This window comes from Desmodus rotundus, chromosome 9 (genome assembly GCF_022682495.2).
Source record: "Desmodus rotundus isolate HL8 chromosome 9, HLdesRot8A.1, whole genome shotgun sequence".
In the NCBI taxonomy this organism is placed as follows: Eukaryota; Metazoa; Chordata; class Mammalia; order Chiroptera; family Phyllostomidae; genus Desmodus; species Desmodus rotundus.
In genome coordinates, this window is record NC_071395.1 from 72,411,976 (window position 1) to 72,435,511 (window position 23,536).

The 23,536-nt window shown below is 46.5% G+C and overlaps 1 protein-coding gene and 1 pseudogene across 1 annotated transcript; both read right to left on the minus strand.

Moving 5' to 3' along the window:
- Window positions 1-466: 466 nt before the first annotated feature.
- Window positions 467-9,486, minus strand: LOC112308861 (polyunsaturated fatty acid lipoxygenase ALOX15). Its single transcript, XM_053911577.1, is given in 17 exon segments — window positions 467-646; window positions 771-956; window positions 1,060-1,160; window positions 1,717-1,838; window positions 2,015-2,184; window positions 2,282-2,368; window positions 4,253-4,337; window positions 4,339-4,463; window positions 5,628-5,771; window positions 6,411-6,538; window positions 6,541-6,567; window positions 6,750-6,853; window positions 7,008-7,081; window positions 7,083-7,137; window positions 7,230-7,305; window positions 7,593-7,794; window positions 9,352-9,486. Coding segments are annotated over 17 exon segments (2,001 nt in total).
- On the minus strand, window positions 2,583-2,799 carry LOC112308997 (U2 spliceosomal RNA; annotated as a pseudogene).
- Window positions 9,487-23,536: the final 14,050 nt, after the last annotated feature.

The window sequence follows — 23,536 nt, forward strand, 5'->3', positions numbered from 1 at the left end:
ATCTACTTAAAAAGACTTGTTATGTACTTTTGCCAGTGTTTGATTTAGGATAGTTTGATTTAATTTCTTTTCTTTCATTAGTCTAAAATACCATTTTATTGTTGTTAAACTCAGACAAGTTTCAAAATTATAAGAAATATGGAGTAGTATGTATCATTAGCCTAGTCCATTCTTGAAACAGTTTATATAAACGTGATTATCATCTGCCCTTCGGGAGACCCCAGTGATGAGGGAAGGAGGGAGGACAATAGGAAAAGTGGGAGGAAGAAAGGGGAAATGAGGCCTCTAGGTGGTTCATCTAGGGTAAAATGTATTCACTGTGGGGCATACCCAAAGAAAAAGTGACTCTCTAGGGAAGGTGGACATAGAAAGGGGTGCAGTTGGGGAGGGTAAGGCTAAAATCACCAAGGGATGGGGCTGTGGGTTAGATGGAAGCGGGGCTGAGACAACCAAAGGTCAGAGGAGCTCACACAGCCACACTGTTTTCCACTGTGCTGGGTTGCAGGTACTCGTAGGGCATGTCCAGCTTTGCATTGTGGATCTTGATCTCCTCTTCCAGGGCGGCCAGCTCCTCCCTGAACTTGTTCAGCACAGCTTTGTGCTCAGAGCCAGAAAAATATTTCTCCTTGTGCTGGCCCAGAGCCACCTGGGGTTGGAAAAGAAATGGCAGCTGAGAGCCTAGGACCCCCAGCTGGGTTGCCATACCTCCCACAGCTGCCCCTTCCTTGGGGACCAGCAAAGAAAAAATGGTGAGACCATCTGAGTCTCACCATAACTTGCTGGTGTCTGCCCAGTTGCCAAGTGAGAAACATCTGGAGAGAAGCCTGATGAAAGTTAGGCAGGGTTGCCATCACGGTCTCCATGGTCACATCCTTGGTGGTCAGTGGGGGCAGCCATATCATGCAGGGTCCATTAGGGACCCAAGCATACCAATCCAGCCAAGGAGGGACAGATATCTAGAATCAATGTCTGCTAAAAATAAAAACTCCTTAGTCACCTGAATACAGCCCCTTCCCCCACTCCAGGTGCAAATGCCCATTGACCCCCTATAATGAGTACCTGGCCCAGCTGGACTGAGGAGTGCTGGCCAGTACAGGTAAAGATGCACATGGTGACAAAGTGGCAAAGCTGGCCCTGGGACTCCAAGGAGGTGGGAAACCCTGCAGGAAGTAAGGAGAGTTAGAAGCTGTGAGGCCAGGAATAGAAGCAAAATTCAGAGAGGCTGAGCAGGAACAAGAAAGGGAGAAAGGGTGTCAAGGACTCTCAGGAACTGTAAGAACTGACATGAGCATGAGTTGGGGTTGGGGAAAAGGGGAGATCTTCTGGGAGGGCCCCACTCAATGGGGTACTGGTATGGCTCAAACTGGTTCTCAAGAGTTAGTTATGTTAAATGTTCAGGTATTTAATAAGCTGGTTGACATCAGAATGGTAGCTATGGTGGAAATATTTACACCATGGAAATAGGCAAATGCTACAAATCAGGGCTTTTTTTCACCCCAGAGAGCCAGTTGTTAAACATATATTAGCAACCACTGGTCCCACAGCATCTGGGACCTAGAGGGTTCGTATTGCATAAGAAACTGAAAAGGACTTTGGGCATTTTAATAGGTGCTGGCCATACTTCTGGGAGGTTTCATAGAAGTAGGGAAGACTCTGGGGGATGTTCCAAGGAGGAATCTCTCAGATTGGAGGTCTCAGTGCAGGGGCTCAATTCACCTTGGTCCTGGGCTCCTCACAGGCCAACTTCAGTGATCTCTCGACACCAGGCCTGCAGTTCAAGGTCCTGTGTCACTGCCTCATCTGTTTTATAGTGAAGATTCACAGTTCCTTCCACATAGCTGCCAGCCAAGGGGTTGGACCAAGAGAACCGAAGCTGACAGTGAGCCTCCAGGCCCTTTGCTCCTTGCCTACATGGTGAGGTCAGGGCTCCCAGCCCCCCAACACAGACCTCCTGTTCTCCCAAGCCTCCTCCTGCCTGCCCACCCCCACCAGCCCTGCCTTCCCCTTGTGTCACCGAGAGATGATTTCCCAGAGCCACAGAGCATCATGGGCATAGAAGGAAGACTTGACTCCCCAAAGCCCCCGATTAGCCGGGTCATCAGGAGCACATAATGATCTATAGGTTATTAAGGGTCCAGCTTGCCTAAGCAGCTCCACATGGCCTCCCCTACCAGTGCTCACCACCTGAGAAGCAAGGATGGGCAGGATCAGGCAAGTCCACCTGCCACAGGCCAGAGCCAGAGGGAGCATAAGCTCCAGATTCTCCCTTCTCTCTTCATACCCAGTCAAAAACGCCCATGTCAGAGATCAGCCCAGTCCTGGCCCGCACATTAATTTCCATGGTGTATCGCAGGTGGGGGATTATCAGCTGAAGGGAGAGAGCAGGGAAGGGCAAAATCAGAACAGAGCTGTGGCAAATCCCTGCAGGAAACTGGAGGAGTTGAAGGGCAGGAAAGATACAGTGGTCCCTTGACACCAAGAGTGTTCGGTTGGTATGTAATTCATTCTACAAACCATTGACTTATTGCTCTCTGATAATTGGAAGACATCATTCTCCTTTCCTTTGTGTGTGTGTGTGTGTGTGTGTATGTGCTGTTCTTGGAAGTACTGCAAAACCGGGTTGGTGTGTGGAGTAGATGGAGCAAGCTCTTATTCCATCTCCCAGCTCCAAAAATCCATTTAATGTAATTTCCTCAGATAAAGGATGAGGACATTTAATGTAATGTCCTCAGATACCAGATATTAAACTGATAAGAACAGATACTACACTTGACCTTAGCCAAAAGGCTGAGAAGAGATCCTTTTCTTTTCATATAAGACCGTTAAAGATCAAGCTCAATGCTTCAAAACTGTTTTTCATTATTGCTCCTCTAAAGAGCCTTTTCAGATATTTTTCCTCATCTCACCTCTCGTGAGATTTTAATGCTACAGATACACTGTATCTGTTATGTACTGTGTGTGTGTATATATGTGTGTGTGTGCTTTATACATAAAAATTATTAGTTTGTCCATGGCCTTGGGCCCACTTTAGCCTCTGGAGGGGCATAATTGCCTTTGCTGAGAATGCATGCTCTAACCTGCCTACCTCCCCAACTCCATCTCCTACCTTCTCCCTTTTGTCCCATTACACTCACCTTTGTACCTTCGTTCTGTTCTTCAAGCATGCCAAGCTTGTCCCTGCCTTGGGACCTTTGCACTCTTCTAAGCTGGTCTCTCTGCTTAGAACAATGTACACCTCGATTATCTCAGGGCTGGGTCCTCATGATCTCATTCTCTATGGCATCTCGTCCAGGGAGCCTTTCCTGACCACCCAATCTAAACTTGACATCACATCCCTCTGCTTTGATTCCCTGCATTGTACTTATCACAGCTGATATGATATAATGCAATCTTTATTGCCTGTAAGCCCTCATTGAAAATGAAAATCCCCAAAGATCAGGACCTTGCTTGTATTGCTTATTAGCACAGGCATCTAGAAGGGTTCTTGCCCAATTGGAGGCACCCAAGAAAAATAGTTACTGGGTGAATGAATACTTGGTTCAAATGTCTGTAAAAACAAACAAACAAACAAAAAACCCAACAACAAGCAAATAAACAAACAAACAAAAACCCCAGGCTACTGTTGTTGACCTGAGCTTGTCTCTGTGTTACTATTTTTTTAAAGATTTTTATTTATTTATTTTTAGAGAGAAGGGGAGGGAGGGAGAAAGAGAGGGAGAGAAACACTGATGTGTTAGAGATACATTGACTGGTTGCCTCTCGCACAACTGGGGACCAGGCCTGCAACCCAGGCATGTGTCCTGACTGGGAATCAACCGGCAACCTTTCGGTTTACAGGCCCGCACTCAATCAACTGAGCCACACCAGCCAGTACGTGTTATGATTTTAGAACCAGTCAAAACTGGCTGGAAAAGTCTTTTATGTTATTTGGGACCCTCTTTTGGGATGGAATCCTCAGTCCTTTGTGTGTACTGTTGATACACTGTATGCTCATCTATTTGTGCTTTATAGTTAAAAAGAGTAGACTTCTTGCTTTTCCTCCCCACGCCCACACTTTGCCAATGAATCATTTTCACCTCCTCTAGAGGCAAAGTCACCCTGTTAAAGATGCAGAGCAAGCCATGCTCCCTTGTTTCATTGGTTGGCTTTCCCCACACCCTGAGATTCCACAGAGAGGTTGCCTCCAGAGGCAGGACTGTGCCGTGGGGCAGAGGGCAGTAGGCAGGCAGGAGAGCAGGTGATAAGGTACCACCTTGAAGATAGGATGTATTGACGGAAGGCATCTCATGGTGGCCACAGCGATGATAAGTTGAGCCATCAAATGTGTCCTCAGAAAAAGACTGCAGTTCATGAAGCTGGAATTCAGAGCTACGGACCCAGAATTTGGCTAAGAGCAAGGCCATTGGGGGATCTATGGGTAGAAAAAGTGGTGGTAGGGGCTATTCCTCACTCGGCAATTGGAGCTGGAGCAAGGATAAGAGTGTGGGGGAAAGAGGGATGAGTGCAAGTTGCTCAGCACATTCCCCCTCCTTCATACATTTAACACCTCTTTTCTTGCCAGAATTTGCTTTGCTTTTTCCATCTCACTGCTGCTGCTCCCTAAAGCCGCTATTCCTTCTCCTCCCTTTCCTACCCACTCAGTGCATTAACATTGTACAGGCTGCTCTGTCCCTGTCCTTCTGCGGAAACTCCTTTTCCACTGACTTCCTGGCCTCCACTTTGCCTTTCAGTCCTCTCAGGGTGAACAAGATTCAAACCTTCTGCTTCCTTTATCCCACACTCTTCTTCAAAAAGTTCAGCTTCTCTCTCATCTTCCAACACTGCCAGTACTCAGCTAAGTCTCCAGTTCTCAGCTAGTCACTAGCTGGATGTGACAATTTGAATGTCTCCCTATTACCTCATAGTTAGCCAAACAAAAGCCCACCTGAGCATCTTTTTCTCTTTTTTGTCCTATTTCTGCAGGTGTCTTGCCTAACGCTACCTTTTCTCTTTCCTTGAATCCAGGCCAGTTTAATTTTCTTCTGTACCCCCATCCATCTTTCCTCTGCACCCCCACAGCTATTTCTCACATCTGAGCCCATCACCCGTGTCTTGAACAATTGCTGTAGCATGTCACCCTATCCTCTATATCTAGCATCTCCCTTTTCTGATCCGTCCTAAACAAAATGACCCATAGAATACACCCACAGCATCTTTCATAACAGCCTACACCAGCTTCCTGTGTTTATACTCCTTGACTTGGCATCCACGGCCCACTACAGTCTGGACCCTCTCACCTCACATTATTCCCCACCACTCCAACCCAACAGTCCCCTGGTAATCTAACTTCTCACACCTTAGCCTCTCTGCCCAATTCATCTTCCCCTGCAGGAAGGTCCTGCCCCTTCCCCAAAGCTCCCATGACCCCTCCCAGACTGTCTACATCCTCAAGAATTTCCTCCGCACTGGAGGGTATTTAGATTTTTCCAGTCTATCTCTCCAGCTAGACTGCCCCTTTCCTCCTTTGCCCATTTCTTCCTTTAATGCCATCTCCAGTGCTCAAGCACAGGTGACTCCTCAGTGAATCTGGGTGAGGGGCTGAGCTGAGAGGGCCAACCACAGGGACAAGAAATCCTGGGTCCTCTGACATGGATGACCATGGGCAAGAGTTTCCCATCAGGATGCAGTGTTGGCATGACCAGAGGGGCAGCCAGGTACTGCTGTTTACACAGGATGACGTTAGCCTTGATCCCATCCAGCAGGGAGAAGGCGGCTTCAAACAGTGTTCCTCCCTGGATGGGGCAGAGGGCAAGGGCTACCAGCATAAGGCATCTTCCCACGCTGATTCCCCGAGAGAAGAGGAAAAAGAAGGAAACTAATTTATCTCCATCACCTATTTTGTACCAGGTAATGAGTCACGTGCTGATTGCCTCACATAATTCTTAAATGTACTTGAATTAGCCCCAGTTTTATAAAAGAGGGACCAGATGAGAAAAAAAAAAAAAATAGACATCTTGCCTGAAGTCATACCACTTAAAACAGTAGAGCCAGGGTTCACACCCAAGTCTGTCTCACCCTATAAACCATGAATTTTATCTCCTAATTGATCCCTGTTGACTCTTGATTAGGAGTCCCACCCTTGACCTGATTCTCCTACTCCACACTCCCTCAATCCCTGGCACCAAGGCCCAGTTGTTTCTTTATTTTGACTGCCTCTATTACCCGTCACACTCTTCCTCCACAATATATACTTCTCATTCAAGGAGGAAAGCCATGTGGTTGCACATCTCCAGGATCACTCAAGATTTCCCCTGTAGAATTCTCTCTTGCCATTCGTCGGCAAGCTGGGCTCACAGTGGACCCCGAAGCGGCGCAAGCACTGACTACTCCCTTTTCACTGTGTGGCCTCCAATGGGCTGTTATGTCCATACCTGGAGTTCCTTCTGCAGCTGCGTCTGCAGTTCCTCCATCCCTGGAGGAAACACTAGGTGGGCGGGAAGGTGACCAAAGCACCTTAGCAACATGGGGTTGGCACCATTGAGAAACTGGTACCCAAGGTGTCTTCCTTCCAGGAGTCCCGCACCTGAACTGGGGAAGGCAGTTGCGCAGCACGTTGTGAGATCTGAGCTCCTCATTCTTCCAACCCCCACCAAACCATCCCCTCTTGACCCCAGCCTACCAGAGGGACCCAGACAGACATATCTCCCAGCCCTGGGTCCCTAAATGAGTGGTAAGGGTCCTGGGAGAAGTACTGGGGTAGGGATACTGACCAGCCAGCTTGCTCTGGCCACACCGGAAACTCCTGTTGAAGTCATCCAGATCATTCCACTTAACCAGAACATTTAAAGAGTCTTTGACAGCTAGTTCAGCCAGCCTTCAGGGGAGGATAGGCAAAATGTTTGAGAGTTATTCTCAGAATCAAAATCACAACCGTAGGCACCCACCTTGGGCTAGTCCAGCCCTGTGCAGTCCATAGGAACCCAGTGGACCAGGACACCTCCTTCTCATCCAGTCACCCTTGTTCTTACCCCTTGACCATTGAAGTCTCAAAATCAATTTTCTTGTCCTCCAGATATCTCTCATCTAGCGGGAGGTCAGATAAAATCAGTTTCGACCACATTCAGGATTAACCCTTCTTTCCAGATACCCCATCTGTGGTGCAGAAATGAAATCAGGTATTGATTGGAGGAAGGGCCAGGACTCACCCAGGGGTCAGGAGGAGTCACCCGGTAGGGGCAAGGCTAACCAGTACAGCATCTTTGTCTTTCAGCTCCTCCTCCCTGTATTTCTTGAATAGGCCTTGAGGGTCTTCTACCAATGTGCGGCCTAGAAGTGCAGAGGAAGGAATGGACGATGAGGCTTCTCCTGAAAGCCTCTTCCCTGTGCCTGCCAGGGGTGCCTTCTCGGTCTGTCCTTGAGGGGAAAAGGGTCTGACACGCCCCTCCCCAGGCTCCATGCTGCTGCGTGCCAACTCCAACAACTGCTTCTTCCACAAGCCGAAAAGACCCGGACCTTCTGTTTCTGCCCCAATGCCCTGTTCCCTCTTCTCCTCTCCCCCACCCCCAGCTTCTCTTGTGCCCCAGAGGCCTCCTCACACCCCAATCTCCTCGCACCATTGCCCTCGGGTGGGCTCTGGACGCCATCACCCACCACCCGGCGGTAACAGGGGAGCCTGAACTTGTCCCCACTGGCCCTGGGGCCCTGAACAGTGATCCAGTCGCAGAACCAGTTGTCATCCTTTAAGAAGTGCCGCTTGCACGTTTTCACGAACAGTAGTGGCCCCAGGTACTCCTTCACATCCACCTCGAATTCCTTCTCGTGCAGGCCACAGGAGAGGCTCAGTCAGCATCCCTGACGATCGCTGGAAGGGGGACGGGGACTGATCTCAGCGCCCGCCCGCAGACCCACCCAGGCCCTTCTGCCGGGCCTCTGGGAAAGCGGCGCAAAAGGAGCGAAAAAGAGAAAGGAGCGCACCGACTAGGGGTCTCCACGACCCCATTATGGGTTGTCGAGTTCGTCTGTCCGGGGTGAGGCCGAGGAGGGAAGATGCACTCCTTCCTGCCCTTTTTCCCGCCTGTGCTCATGGATTGTACCAATTGCTGAGCTGGGCACTGGTCACGCGCGCCACGCACCGGGCGAGCGCACAGTTGCGCCGGGAGACACACTGTTGACCTGGCGGTTTCAGCGGTGCGACCCTGGCAACCCCACCACCACCTCCAAGGCTGAGCTAGAGGCCCCCACCTGGCCTGGGGGCAGGCTTCCCGGAGGACTTTCTGTCTAAGCGGAGACCTGTAGGTGCGAAGGGTTTAGCCAGGGAAAGTGTGAGAGAGGAAAAGTTCGGTGAAATGCGTGCCTGGGAGAGAAAGTGAAAAGCGGAGGCTGAGCGAGGGCGAGCAGTGGCGTGGAGCGGAGCACAGAGCGTATGGGAGATGAGCACGTTAAATCGTGAAAAGTCTCGAAGGTAAAGCCACGGCTTTGGATTTAGTCCTGAAAACAAGTGGAAGCCATTCAAATGTTTTAGGCGGGAGGGGTGTGTGAGGAAGAAGTCGTTCTGGCTGCAAGAAGGGCTTGGAAGGGCCAGAAAGAGAGCGGCAAGGTGGGGGAAGAGGCTGAAGGAGGCGTAGGCTCAACGGGACTCTGGTGGTCGGGGTGGGTCAGACATCTGGAAATGGATGCCGGAGATGTCCAGGGTCCAGATTCTTGGTTAAGGACGAACGGAGTGGGATGCGCGAGTGACACCTAGGGGAGGCGAGAGCAGGGGTGTGAGGGGTGGGACAACGGGAGGACCTCGCTGAGGCACGTTCCTTTGCGGCACCGCGGGACAGACATCTGGATCCAGGGGTGTTGGAGAGAGCTAGATGGGCGATGGAAATCTGGGGACGGGAATTGCGGAAGAAAAAAGTAACGGGAGCCAGGGGCGAATACCAGGTGGATGTGACGGGAGAGGAGAAGCTGACCAGGAATTTCAGCTCTTAGCTTCTCGCCGACCCCCTCCTTAATTCCTCCACCCCACCCCACCCAACCCCGGTGGTAAAGCCCGCAAGGTCGGAGGTTTAGCAACAGCAGAGGAGGTTTGAAATAGCTTTTAAGAATAAAGGAAACAGGAGAAGCACAGCCGCTTCAGGGGCCCCGAGTTTCAAAAAGAGAGAGCTCTGTGAACAGCGGGTGTGCAGGAGCATCCTTCCCCTCCATTCCAAGGAAGCCGGGTGGTGGGAACCTTTACTGAGCGCTTGCGGTGGGCCGCGCTCCACCCCCTAAGCGCTCTGCGCCGCGGTCTCCGAGCGCTGTTAGCGCAGGGGGCGCTTCTCTCCCCAGTATCTGACGGCCTCCGGGCTGCAGCGTGCAGCCACCGCCCGGCTCCGGCCAGCTCACCTGGCTCTTCGCCGGCCGCAGGCGCGTCTCGAGGGAGGATCCTCGGTGCTGGCCGACCAGCCACAGCTGCACCTGGTTGTTGGAGCCCGAGTAGATCGAGGACCCAGTGGACACACCGACGCGGTAGACACCCATCTTGTCCAAAGACTTTTCCTTTCGTGCCTTCCGAAGGGGAAGAAGAGTGGATGGGCCTAATAAAAGGGCTCAACACCCCGCCCCTCGAAGCCTTGCTGGGGTGGGGATGTGGACGGCAGGTCTCCAACCAAGTCGGCCTGCCCGCAAGCTCTGAAAGGAGGGGCCCTGGCCGCGGGACCAGGTGCAGACTATTATCCTTGTGAGAGGGGGATGGAATGGGGAGGTAGAAGAGGGTATGGGCAGAAAACATGCAGAAGGAAGGAACCGTCGTCGCCTAACCCAGCAGGCAGGTGGGGTGTGCGGTTGTGTGCCGGCCTCACAGGTTGGTCCGCCCCTGCCAACAGTCATGGCTATACGGGTGGATGAGGAAGCAAGGAGGCTTGGTCTGCAGCAGCCTTTGAGGAAGGTACGTTCAGGCCACCAAATTAACTTGACCGACTTTGAACATCTGTCTGTTCCCTATGTAGGGCTCTGGGGTTCATTCCTTTCTAGCTTTCAAGCACCTGTCTCTCTGTTACCTGCAGGATGAAAATCCAAACTTGTCATTCAAAGCTCTTGCTAACCTGGCCTGCCATCCACCACCTCATTCCACTGCACCCCATTCTCATCTGCGGTCTCCCCACTTTGGGCTGGAGCCCTGTGCTTCCCAGAACCCACCATGTTGCTTGCCTTCAGTCCTTGCTCTTAGAAAATTCTATTCAGCCTTCTACACCCTGGTTAGGCTCCAATTTTTCAGAGAATTCTTCCGTGGCCATTCCACCCCTCCCCACTGCCCTCAGCAGGGCTCATCAGCTTTCCTCTGTACCGCTCTCACACTGTGTGTGCTTCTATTGATGTTATTGCACACTTAACACTGCAGTAACTTGTTAGCACGTCCACACCTCCACCAAGGAGAGCTCCTCCGAGGCAGAGAACACATTTCCAGGACGAATTACTCACTTTCGTTTACCCTGGATTTATCACAGTGTCAGGCTTGCCGGTGTCAATGTTTGCTGGAACGTACTGGACTGAAAGATCAGTTACAAATAAATCCCTCCCTTGGAGGAGACAAAGGTAAACACAAAACTCCCAGACAGTGTAGATAATAAGAGAATAGTGAACAAACTCTGGGACCACCATGGTACAGAGTGCGACCGGCATGATGAACAAATAAGTTGATGGAAAACGTCTGTAACGCCCATTTTCTTATTTGATGGGTGTGTGTGTGTGTGTGTGTGTGTGTGTGTTTGGTGAAGGGGGAATACATTCACTGGATTCAAAGTTCACAAAATACAAAATGGTAGTCACTGGTGTCTCCCTCCCTCTTGGCCCCAAGCCTCCCAGTTCCTCCACCCCACAAGCTGGGCGTATTCACAAGCAAGCACATGCCTATCTTTTCTGTCCTTTTTCTGCACATGGTACAAAACTTCACATATTGTTCCGCACTCTGTTTTCTCCACGTTGTAATACAAATCAGGAGATCACTGCGTATCAGTCTGTACAGAGCTTCCTATTTTTAAGGTTGCTGCTGAACATTTAGTTTGTTTGCAATCTTTTCTAACTATAAAAACAGTGTTGCTGAGCCCTGACTGGTGTGGCTCGGTTGGCTGGGTGTCATCCTACAAAGAGAAAGGTTGTCGGTTTGCTTCACGTTCAGGGCACATTCCTGGATTTCGGGCTCTGTCTCCAGCCAAGTGTGTGCAAGAGGCAACTGCTTGATATTTTTCTCACACACCAGTGTTTCTCTCCCTCTTTCTCACTCCTCTCCCCTCTCTTTTTGAAAATAAATAAAATCTGTTTTTTAATTTGCTGAAAAAAATCACATATTTAATTTGCTGAAAAAAATCACATACGTAACTATCACTATACAGTCATAGTTACGTATGAAAAATCACTTTTTCATATGTAACTATAACTGCAGTACAAAATCCTAGAAATGGAACTTCTGGGCCAAAAGCATGTGTAACTTTGGCAGAAATTGCTTTAACTGCCCTCTGCAGAAGCTGCACTGATTTACACTCCCATCAGTGTGTTTGTTCACTGATGTACAAGCACGCCCATTCTCTCTCACTCTTGCCGATCGTGTGCTGATACATGTTTCTACATTAGTCAATCTGATAGGTGAAAAAATGATACCTTAGTGGAACTTTAATCTCATCTCTCTTATTATGAGTAAGGTTCAGCATCTTTTCATATTGTAGGAGCCATCTGTATTTCCTTTTCTGTGAACCAGCTATTCCATTTTCTGTTGTATTTTGGTCTTTTTCTTATTGATTTGTAAGAATTATTTATATATTAGGACAATGAGCCCTTCTCTGGCTCTATCATTACTAAAAGAGTCCCAGTAGCAATGACAATCCTTTTTACCTACGTCAACTCCTTAGAGCCAAGATTTTGGTCTATAATGTTATTCTCCACTAAAAGAATCCTGGGCTCCTTAGAGGGCCGCTGGTGCCAGCCTTGGGGCAGGTAAAACTCTGGATAAGCCAGAAACAAGCTGTTTTGCTAAAATAGTAAGGGTGCTCTCAAGTAAGTCACAAACAGTTCTGACAGGGCAAGATGACCCATTTGAGGGGCTCCCACTGGCTATGTTGTGACTTTTCGAGAAGCAAAGACTGAATAATAAATAGGGTTCATTGAAATAGATAAATGTATCAGTTAGTAACCAAAAAATCAATTAATTAATTGTTTGCAGTTAACAAAAAAAATCAATTCAAAATGGCTCAAACAATAAGGAAAGTTTATTATCTCAAAAAAGAAGCCCAAAAGATAGGTAGGCTCTAAGGTTGTTAGTTCGTGGCTCAACAGCGTCATCCGAAAACCAGGGTTTGTTTGTTTCTCTGTCAACAATGTGCATAGACTCTATCAACAATAATGTAGAAAAATACCTAAAAGGGTGTACCAAAGGATCGACAGAGATTATTTCTAAGGAGTGGGAGAAGATGAGAAAGAGACTTTGGGTTTTTTTACATACTTCAGAATTGTTTAAATTTTTACAGAAGTGTGAGTTATTTCTATAATCTCAAACTTTTAATCTTTTTCATTTCGTGGATAATATCTTATTACACTGTCAGCTGGGATGGCTCAAGACTGCTTTTACCACCTCTTGGTGTCTGAGCTAAGAATGCCTGGCTCAGTTCCACCTGGAAGTCCACCACATGTACGTGTTGCTGCTGGGATCATCTTAGGTGCAGCTGACACACTTGGTTGCTCAAGCAGGCTGTCCTTCTACATTGGACTTGGACTTCCACCCTGGTATGTGCTGTTTGTATCGTTCCATAGTCCATCTCAAGTATAAGTGTCTCTGGCCTGCTCCACTGCACTGCGGGTGGATTCTCAGGTCGCCAGGCATCTCTGGTGGCTTCTGTGCTCAAATTTTTAATCTTTAACAAAATTCAAGGCTACAGGTGCCATCATAAAAGCATTAACTATAATCAAGTGTGGCTGTAAGGGAAACCCCAGGCTGAAATTTTGTGGGGCATTGGAAATAAAATTCAGAAAGATCAAAATGTAATGAATAAAAGTCATTATTTGTAGAAATGGCACAAACCTAATAATTTTCTCTCTCTTTTTTTTTTTTTGAAGATTTTATTTAGTTGTTTCTAGAGAGAGGGGAAGGGAGGGAGCAAGAGAGGGAGAGAATCAACATGTGGTTGCCTCTCGCACACTCCCAACTGGGGACCTGGCCCACAACCCAGGCATGTGCCCTGATTGAGAATCGAACCAGCAACCCTTTAGTTTACAGGCCGGCACTCAATCCACTGAACCACACCAGCTAGGGCAAACATAATGACTTTCTTATGGATGAAAAGTGTGATTGAAGAGTTGGAAAGACACCCAAAAGTCACTCACAGCAACTTGTGGATAGTTTTAGGGAGGTTAGATTATGGTGCAGTTGCAACCTTGAGAGATAAAACCCAGACCATTATTCCCCTTTTTGAGTAGGAATATCTATAGCGGTTATCCTATGCCTGTGCCACCATTGTATGTTGGGAAGAGGGAGCAGATGGCATCCTCTTCTGTTCACAGGTCTTTGGACGGAGAGGAATTTCACTCAAATGTGTCCTTAAGGAATAGCTGTCCTAAAGGAAATGCACTTGAGGAATGTCATCCATACCTGGACCTAATTTAGATGCTAAAATTCTGGACTTCAGGCTGATGCTATAATGGGATTAAAGTTTGGGGTGCCTTGAGAAGGGGGTTAGTATTTTGCAGGTGGGAGGAACATGAATCATTGGGGGAGAGGGGCATACAGAGATAGCAGTCTTTAGAACAGCCTGCAGTGACCCCCTGCATCATGGTATTCATGCCCTTGCACGTTACCCTCCCAAATGGTATTGCGGTCGGTCTGTAAACCAGTAGGAAATGGCAGAAATGATGGTAGATGACTTCTAAAGCTAGGTATTACAAGATGTTGCTCTGTCTCTCCCTCTATCTCACTACTTTTCTGGGAGAAGCCAGCTGCCATGTAATAAGGACATTCAAGAAACTGTGGAAAGGTCCACATAGCAAGGAATTGAGTTCTCCAGCCAACAGCCAGAGAGGAACTGAGCTCTCCAGCCCACAGCCATGGGAGGGACCGTCTTGGACACAGACCCTCCAGCCCCAGTCCAGCCTTCAGATGCTGTAGCCCCAGCTGACATCTTGACTGGAACCTCAAGAGAGACCTCAGCTAGAACCACCTCTCAGAAACTGTGTGAGATAATACTTGTTTGTTATCCTAAGCCACTGAGATGAGAGGGAATGCAGCAATACATAATAAATAACCAATATAGTTGACATACTTATTTTCTGAATCTCTGAACTCACAAACTTGTGTAAAACTAAAAATGCTCATGATGAACTGACCACTTACAAAATTAGTCCTCAGGTATTCCTAACAACCTTGCTCATCTAATTGGCTACAGAGTGAAACTTCAAGTTTTGATAAAGGAGACTTCATGCCCTGGCTGGTGTGGTTCAGTGGATTGAGTGATGACCTGTGAACCAAAAAGTCGCTGGTTCGATTCCCAGTCAGGGTACGTGCCTGGGTTGCAGGCCAGGTCCCCTCTGGGGGGCACACGAGAGGCAACCACACATTGACATGGATGTTTCTCTCCCTCTCTTTCTCTCTTCCTTCCCTTCTGTCTAAAAATAAATAATTAAAATCTTTAAGGAAAAGAAAAAGAAAAAAGACTTCACAAAGTCCATGGAAGTGCTGTTAGAAAACAAATCAAGCAGCAAAGAATTGACAATGTTGACATTAGAAGAACCACCCGCCTGAGATAATTCAGATAGGGGCTAAGCAGGGTTTCAGGGTAGACTGTCAATAGGAGACACACTGGCTGCCATCAGAGGAACAACCAGAAAACTTCTCTATACAGGCGATGTCCACTGGTCACTTGCGTGTGCACCCCTCTGTCCCTGAGTGGCTCCTGTGCACCAACAGATGGTGCCCTCAAACTAAGGGCAGAGGGAGCCCTGGACATGGACCCTGCTCATCTCTGTAGCTCCTCCCAGTCCTCACTCAGCACTCTGAAACTCAAAAACCCAAAACTGAGGCTCAAGTGCAGTAGGCCCAGATGAAATTGTGGAGGTACCAGGACCATAAACACTCATATGTTAATGTTGTGTTTTATTAATATTATTCCACCAAAGCGTGGCCCAGAAATGTAATGTAACGGATTACAAACAGTGCTCCTAACAGCCATGGGGAAAGGCGCAGGATATGGGGGCAAAGAAATGCTGAGACCTGCATGTTGCATGATGTGGTTCCTCCAATAAACCTTTTGGCCCTTCCATAAAAATTATGAAACGCCTGATGTAATGGGAAGTAACATTGAGTGAAGTAACTGAATTTTGCATCTAAATTTATTCAAGGGCCCTCAGAGATACCATACTAGGAGCTGGGGTGAGAAGCAAGAGGTAAAACTATTAGTCTGAAGCCTTCTACAGAAATTTGGGGGCAACTTTTGGATTTCTCTAGACTGAGAAAACTGGGGGAGGGGAGTAAGGAAATTTTCCCTAGAAGTAAAGGACATGGATGTCCCTAATTGACCATTATGCTACATTTGAGGTCCCATCCAGGATAGTTTGAACTGAGGTGATGTAGCCAACTACATGTTGATCCTGAGCAAGAAGGGCACCCTTCCCACTACCGCCCAGTTCTGCATAATCTATGCCAGCTAAGCCCACAAAAGCCTCCATGGTACTAGGAAGTCCGCTTCAAAGACAATGGCAAGATGTGTGACTACACTGAAACCAATCGTAGAGCCTTCGGGAAATAGATGTACAATCTCAGCTTGGATGTTTCAGTGGTAAGCTATGTCTACATCACTATTTGAACTTAGAGCTACTGTGCCTAACCTGACATAAGTGGTGGCAAGAAGACCTCCATATCTGGTGCTTACCAGCCTCTAAACACCCCACTCCTTTAAGAGAGTGGAGCTTTTCAGGAAGCATATTTGATATGCTTGAATTTGAGCAGCCAATACTCTGCTCCTTCTGTTGAAACAGGATTCCATTGTCCAGTTGAAAAACATTGGATTGTTTATATTTTTTAATTATATTTTTAAATTTATTTATTGATTGATTTTTTTAGAGAGACATTTTTTGTGGCACTTATTTATGCATTTATTGATTGATTCTTTTTTTAATTTTAATTTTTTATTGTTATTCAATTACAGTTGTGTGGCTTTTCTCCCCATCCCTCCACCCCACCCCAGCCAAACCCCCATCCCTCCCCACTTCCACCCTCCCCCTTGATTTTGTCCATGTGTCCTTTATAGTAGTTCCTGTAATCCCCTCTCCTCACTGTCCCCTCGCCACTCCCCCCTGTCCGTTGTTAGATTGTTCTTAACTTCAATGTCTCTGGTTATATTTTGTTTCCTTTTTTTTTCTATTGATTATGTTCCAGTTAAAGGTGAGATCATATGGTATTTGTCCCTCACCGTCTGGCTTATTTCACTTAACATAATGCTCTCCAGCTCCATCCATGCTGTTGCAAAGGGTATAAGCTCCTTCTTTCTCTCTGCTGCATAGAATTCCATTGTGTAAATATACCATAGTTTTTGGATCCACTCATTTGCTGATGGGCACTTAGGTTGCTTCCAGTACTTGCCTATTGTAAATTGTGCTGCTATGAACATTGGGGTGCACAGGTTCTTTTGGATTGGTGTTTCAGTGTTCTTAGGGTATAATCCCAGCAGCGGAATTGCTGGGTCAAAGAGCAGTTCCATTTTTAGTTTTCTGAGGAAATTCCATACTGTTTTTCACAGTGGCCTCACCAGTCTGCATTCCCACCAACAGTGCACTAGGGTTCCCTTTTCTCCGCATCCTCTCCAACATTTGTTTGTGGATTTGTTTATGTTGGCCACTCTGACTGGTGTGAGATGGTACCTCATTGTGGTTTTAATTTGCATCTCTCTGATGGCTAGTGATGCTGAGCATCTTTTCATATGTCTCTGGGCCCTCTGTATGTCTTCCTTGGAGAAGTGTCTGTTCAAGTCCTTTGCCCATTTTTTAATTGGGTTGTTTGTCTTTCTGGAGTGGAGTCGTGTGAGTTCTTTATATATTTTGGAGATCAGGCCCTTGTCCGAGGTGTCATTAGCAAATATGTTTTCCCATACTGTTGGTTCTCTTTGTAATTTGGTGCTGTTTTCTTTAGCCATGCAGAAGCTTTTTATTTTGATGAGGTCCCATTTGTTTATTCTTTCCTTTATGTCCCTTGCTTTAGGGGACATGTCTGTGAGGATGTTGCTGCGTGGAATGTCTGAGATTTTCTTGCCAATGTTTTCCTCTAGAACTTTTATGGTGTTACGACTTATATTTAAGTCTTTTATCCATCTTGAGTTTATTTTTGTGTATGGTGTAAGTTGGTGATCGAGTTTCATTTTTTTGCACGTAGCTGTCCAGATCTCCCAACGCCATCTGTTGAAGAGACTGTTTTTGCTCCATTTTATGCTCCTGCCTCCTTTGTCAAATATTAATTGACCGTAAAGACTTGAGTTTATTTCTGGGCTCTCTGTTCTGTTCCATTGGTCTATGTGACTGTTTTTATGCCAGTACCAGGCTGTTTTGATTACAGTGGCCTTGTAATACAGTTTGATATCAGGTATTGTGATCCCTCCTGCTTTGCTCTTCTTTCTCAAAATTGCTGCAGCTATTCGGGGTCATTTATTGTTCCATATGAATTTCTGAAATGTTTGTTCTATATCTGTGAAATATGTCATGGGTACTCTAATAGGGATTGCATTGAATCTATAAATTGTTTTGGGTAGTATGGCCATTTTGATGATGTTAATTCTTCCAATCCATGAGCATGGTACATGCTTCCATTTGTTTGTGTCTTCCTTAATTTCTTTCTTCAGTGTTGTGTAGTTTTCTGAGTACAGGTCTTTTACCTCCCTGGTTAGGTTGTATTGATTGATTGATTCTTATATGTGCCCTGACCAGGGATCAAACCCACAACTTGGGTGTATCAGGAGGATGCTCTAACCAACTGAGCTACCTAGCCAAGGCAACACATCGGTTCTTAAGATTTTGACAGTGACTTTCCATAGTAACAGCAAAGACAAGCAGGTTGTCTTTTGAAAGGAAATTTGGTTTTCAGTAAGATGAATTCCAGTGCGGGTGGTAAAGATGTGTGGGTGCTTGTGCGCCCATTACAGACTGTTAAATATATGTTATGTGCAACTTGTAAGGCTAGATCATAAGAGGTTATAGCTTCTCTCTCTCTCTCTCTCCCCACTCACTTGGAATCTAGCTTCCATGTTGGGAGGAAGCCATGCAAATATTCCAACCTCAGCTGAAGTCTCAGCCGACAGCCAGTATCAATCACTAGACAGTCGAGTGAGCAAGCCTTTGGAGGTTTCCAGCCCTCAGCTTTCAAGCCCCTCCAAATAATGCTGAGTAGAACAGAGATAACATCTTCACAGTTTTTAACGTCTTTAGCAAATTAAATGTTGCACTGCTTAAACCATTAAGCTTCAGGATGCTTTGCTTTATAGCCACAGTAACTGGAGGAATGGGCAACTCGAATAAGGCAGAGCATGGTTACATGAGAAACGAGGCAGGAGACTCGGCAGGGAATGGAGAATAGTCGTTATGGTGAGGCTGCCCTAGGCCCTGTGCAGTTTGTCATTAAGATGAGCCCGACATAGAACAAAGACCTCCAGCTCAGCTGAGGCTCTTCTGTCCCCTGCGTGCTGGTGCTGGGTCTGACTGCTGAGAAAACACGTGGATCACCTCATTCGGTGTTCACTCTGGGCGATCCACAGGACCGTACTGAGCAGGCACAAAGGTATCATTGTGCACGAGGTTCAAAACCATCACCCCCACAAAAGGGGGGCAGGGCTCCACCTGCAGCAGAATGTTTGCAGTCAGAGCTGCCCACAGGTGGGATGAGCTGGCTCAGAGGTAGCGAATTTCTCTTCACTTGCAATGTTCAGGGATTAGATGGCCACCTGTGTGTGACAGCATTTTACAGCTTTACTAAAGCATGATTGAAAAACAACAAACTGCACATATTTAATGTATATACACCTACAAAACTATCACCACAATCATAATAATAAACATACCCATCATTCTTCCAAATTTTCTTGTGTCCCTTCTAATCCCTCCTTTCTGTTCCTCCCAGTGCCCTGGCTTCCCACCTTCCCACCCCAACCTCAGGCAACCACTAATCTGCTTTCTCTTACTAGATGTTTTCATTTTCTTGATTTTCGTGTAAGTGGAATCCCACAGTGGATAATCTATCTTGTCTGGCTTCTCTCACTCAGAATCACTATTTGGAGACTCGTCTGTGTTGTTCTGTATATTAGTAGTTTGTTCTTTAAAAAAAAAAAAGATTTTATTTATTTATTTTCAGAGAGAGGGGAAGGGAGGGAGAGAGAGAGAGGGAGATAAATATCCATTGGTTGCCACTAGCACACCCCCAACCAGGGACCTGGCCCGCAACCCAGGCATGGGTCCTGACCGGCAATCGAACAGGAGACGGAGACCTTTCCCTTCACCGGCCAGTGCTCAATCCACTGAGCCACACTAGCCAGGGCCGTAGTTTGTTCTTTTTATTGTTGAATAGTATTCCATCATCTGGATGTACCACAATTATCCATTTAGCTCTAAATAGATATTTGGGCTGTTTCCAGTTTGGAGCCATCACAAATCTTTATATGGATCTGTGCTTTTGAGACAGGCTAGTAAGCCAGGGCAAGTGGAATAGGGAAACTGAGAGAGAGTTAAACAAGCAGTTTGTGGCCATCTAGTAAATCCAATCTTCACTAAACCAAGAACACTTATGAGTAAATGGTTTGTTCTTTTCCTTCCCAACCAGAGGGTAGATAGCTTAAACCCTCAAAGTTAAGGTTCCTGAGTATGCTCTCCTTCTCAGGGAGCATGCCTTCACCTTTTTCTTCCCCTTCTCCTCTTCTTCCCCCTCCCCACAGATATGCATCCCCTAAACCCTAGGAGATCCCACAAAGCTTGCATTCAGGGGAGCAATGGGTAGCAGCAGCCTGTCCCAGGTGGACCCCCTGACCCTACCCTGTCCCCATTATACATGAAAACACAGGTCACATATCAACTCCTTTCCAGGCAAATGGCATTCAAAACAATATCAGTCAGTCATAATGGGGGGGAACCCCCCCAAAATGGGGAGGGATTGAGCTGATGGCTTGCCACACTAGGGATTCTGGGGGAAGGATTTTTTAAAAAGCACATGAAAACGCTGCTTCTTTTTAGATCTCCCCTCCTTTTCAGCTGCTGAGGCGGAAGTCCTGGGCGCAGGCACTGGGGACAGTAAGAGGGAAGGGGCCCGTCAGTGGAGCGCAGGCCTGTCAACAGCAGGCATCTGCCCTTTTTACTCCCAAAATGATACATCCGAACACTCTATACTTCTTAACTCATTTAGAAATGACCAACTTTAGAACAAATTATTGTCTTGTTTTTAAACAAGTATTTTCATAATTTATAACTTCTATTACAAAACCATACAATTTCATTTCAAATTAATTAAAATTCTTTAAAGAATTCTTTTAAATTTATTTTTAGAGAGAGGGGAAGGGAGGGAGAAAAAGAGGGAGAGAAACATTAATACAGAGAGAAACATAGATCAGTTGCCTCTCAAAAGTGCCCCGACCTAGGACCAAACATGCAACCTAAGCATGTGCCTTGTTTATTTTGTGCATTTGTGTGTTTAGTTTGTGTATTACATGCTCTATGTCTGAGGCAGTCCATAGGAACCTCTGTACAGCCCTATTCCTTGCCCCATCCTTGAGCCACACTCTGCTCTTCACTATGGGGAGGGAGGGACACTGGTCAAAAATGCTCCAATTCTTCTTGAGATCACTCCCTTCTATGCTTATGGACCATAGATTAGAGGGATCACACTGGAGTGTGCTTCAGCTCAGTCTGAGTCTTATGAGAACAAAAGGGAGAACTATCCGGGACAAGGTCTACAAGAATTTGAGGGAAATTCTCACCCACATGCCTGGCCAAATTGTCAATCAAATGTCAGGATTAAGTTATTTTCAGACATGCAAGAAGTAAACCATTTTACCTCCTCTGTACCCTTTCTCAAGAAGCTTTTTGAGGATGTGCACCACTGAACTAAGGAAATAAGCCAGGAAAGAGGAAGGACAGGATCAGGAAACAGAGGAGAGGCAAAGAGAATAACCAAGGATGATGGTGAAGGAAAGTTCCAGAATAACAATTAAATAGCAGGCCTAGAGAACAATCTAGGGTAAGGCAGGAAGTACATCCCAATGATGAATGACGAAGTTTAACTTTAATTAAAATCTTAAGATATAGAAATATTGCCCTGACCAGTGTGGCTCTCGGTTGGTTGAGCATCATCCCACAAAGCGAAATGTCACCAGTTTGGTTCCTGGTCAGAGCACATGCCTGGGTTGTGGGTTCAGTCCCCAATTGGGGCACATGTGAGAGGAAACTTATCAATGTTTCTCTCTCACACTGACGTTTCTCTCCCTCTCTCTCTCCCTCCCTTCCTTTCTCTCTAAAAATAAATAAATAAAATCATTTTTTAAAAGATATAAAAATATTTCTGAGATTATTATAGAGCTGTCACAACAAAAGACAAGAAATAAGATGAATTTCCCCATTAAATCCTCTCTGCTCAACATTAGTTAATGTTTTCTACTACTTCCCCTTGCAATGCCAATGCATAATGACATTGCTATAACAAATACCAAAGTTTTTTTCCTGCTGCCTGCTGTCCAGGCAATGCCTGGCTTCCCCAACCATTCCTTTATGTTTCATTCATGGCACAAAAATATGAGTACTGGCTGTGCTGTTAAAACAGCAATTGTAGCCCTGGCTGGTGTGGCTCGTGGGTTGAGTGCTGTCCTGAGAACCAAGGAGTTGCTGGTTCTATTCCCGGTCGGGGTGCAGGCCAGGTCCCCAGTTGGGGGTGCGTGAGAGGCAGCCACACATTGATGTTTCTCTCTCTCTCTTTCTCCCTCCCTTCCCTTCTCTCTAAAAATAAATAAATAAAATATTTTTTTAAAAAAGCCAGCAACTGTATCACACATTCAGCCTGACCCGTAAGTTCAGAGGTCTTTTTGAGTGTCAGCCTCAGTGCTCTGGGGCACTGAAGTGATGCAAGCAGTGAGACCAGGTTCAATGTGTGTGCGTGTGGGGGGTGTGTCTGCCTTGCAGCGGCCACGGGCTCCTCTCTGGATGACTGTGTTACCAGGTGAGAAGAGAGAGATGCTTGGTGGGAACCTGATAGTCTTATCAATCCTGCCACAGCCTGGACCTTTTGGCATTCATGTTTAACAGCTATCTTTTTAGCTAAAAGTTATAAATACCTGGTCAGTTGGGATTATGTATGCTTTTGACTGGAAAGAGGTAAATACTAAATCTAGAATGTCATGTCTAACAACTAACTAAGCAGGAGGTAGCAGAGGTGACCCATGCCATAGAGATCCATCTAAGGGCCTGCGTGGGGGTCGGGAAAGGGATGAGGCTCAGGAATGGGACAAGGGAGAGATCAGGTCAGAGACAGACACAGGGTACCTGGAACTTGATGCCATTAAGAAGCTGAAACTCACCAACAGCTATCCCGGACATTAGTGAGACTACTGAGCGAATGCGGATATGGTGATATATTAGGTAACAGTATTCTCTGAACTGTTAGATTTCTTGACTGATGAAGCATATCATAATGGTGTAAGAGAGTGTCATTAATCTTAGGAAATACTGTATAAATATTTAGGGGTGTGGAAGTATGTAAGGGTAAAGAGTCAGGACAATACAACTTACTCTGAAATGGTTCAAGAAAAAATACAGATATAAGGAAAGCAAATGGGGCAAAATATCAACATTTGATTAGTCTAAGTGAAAGGTATATGACTGTTAACTGCTATTCACTTTTCTACAGATTTGAAAAAAAATGTTTAAGTAAGGAAGCTTAAATTTTTAAAAAAACAACTTTGTTTGCTACAATGTGAATGTCAAAATGTCCAGCCTCTTGGTTCCAGTCTCCTAGGATCGGTGGAGCTCCAGAGTGCCTGCCCCCCACACCGCCCAGACGACTGGCCCTGCTCTCTCCAAAGCCCTTCTGACACCACTGTGTCTCCCCACTGTCCCCACCCCTTCACGGACCCAGCAGCTCTCTTTTGGGGCTCCCATTGTATCCTAAATAACATAGCAATTTCACTGCATTGTACTCACCTATTTACCTCCCTCTCTGAGGAAACTGAGGTATCCTTGAAGGTAGTGACTGCAGTTTTCATTTTTGTTTCCTCCACACCCGGCATAATGTGTGGCCCACAGGGAGGACTACACACGTGTTGTGGAAGCAATGAGCGAAGGAATGACCTGTTGGATGAACAGATAGGCAGTTGGTAGGTGGAACATGACAAATGAAAGCAAGTAACCTCCAGGCTGCTTGACAGGGACTGAAATGATCAAAGTGTTAACAGATTTAGATTCTTGGTGTCCGAGACCCAAAAATGTGGCTTAAGCACTATCCTACCACATGGAAGCTGGAGAAACCAAGGGTATGCTAGACTGGACGGAGTCAGAGAGGTGAAGACATCGGGCAGAACTACATTAAAGTAAAGTACTA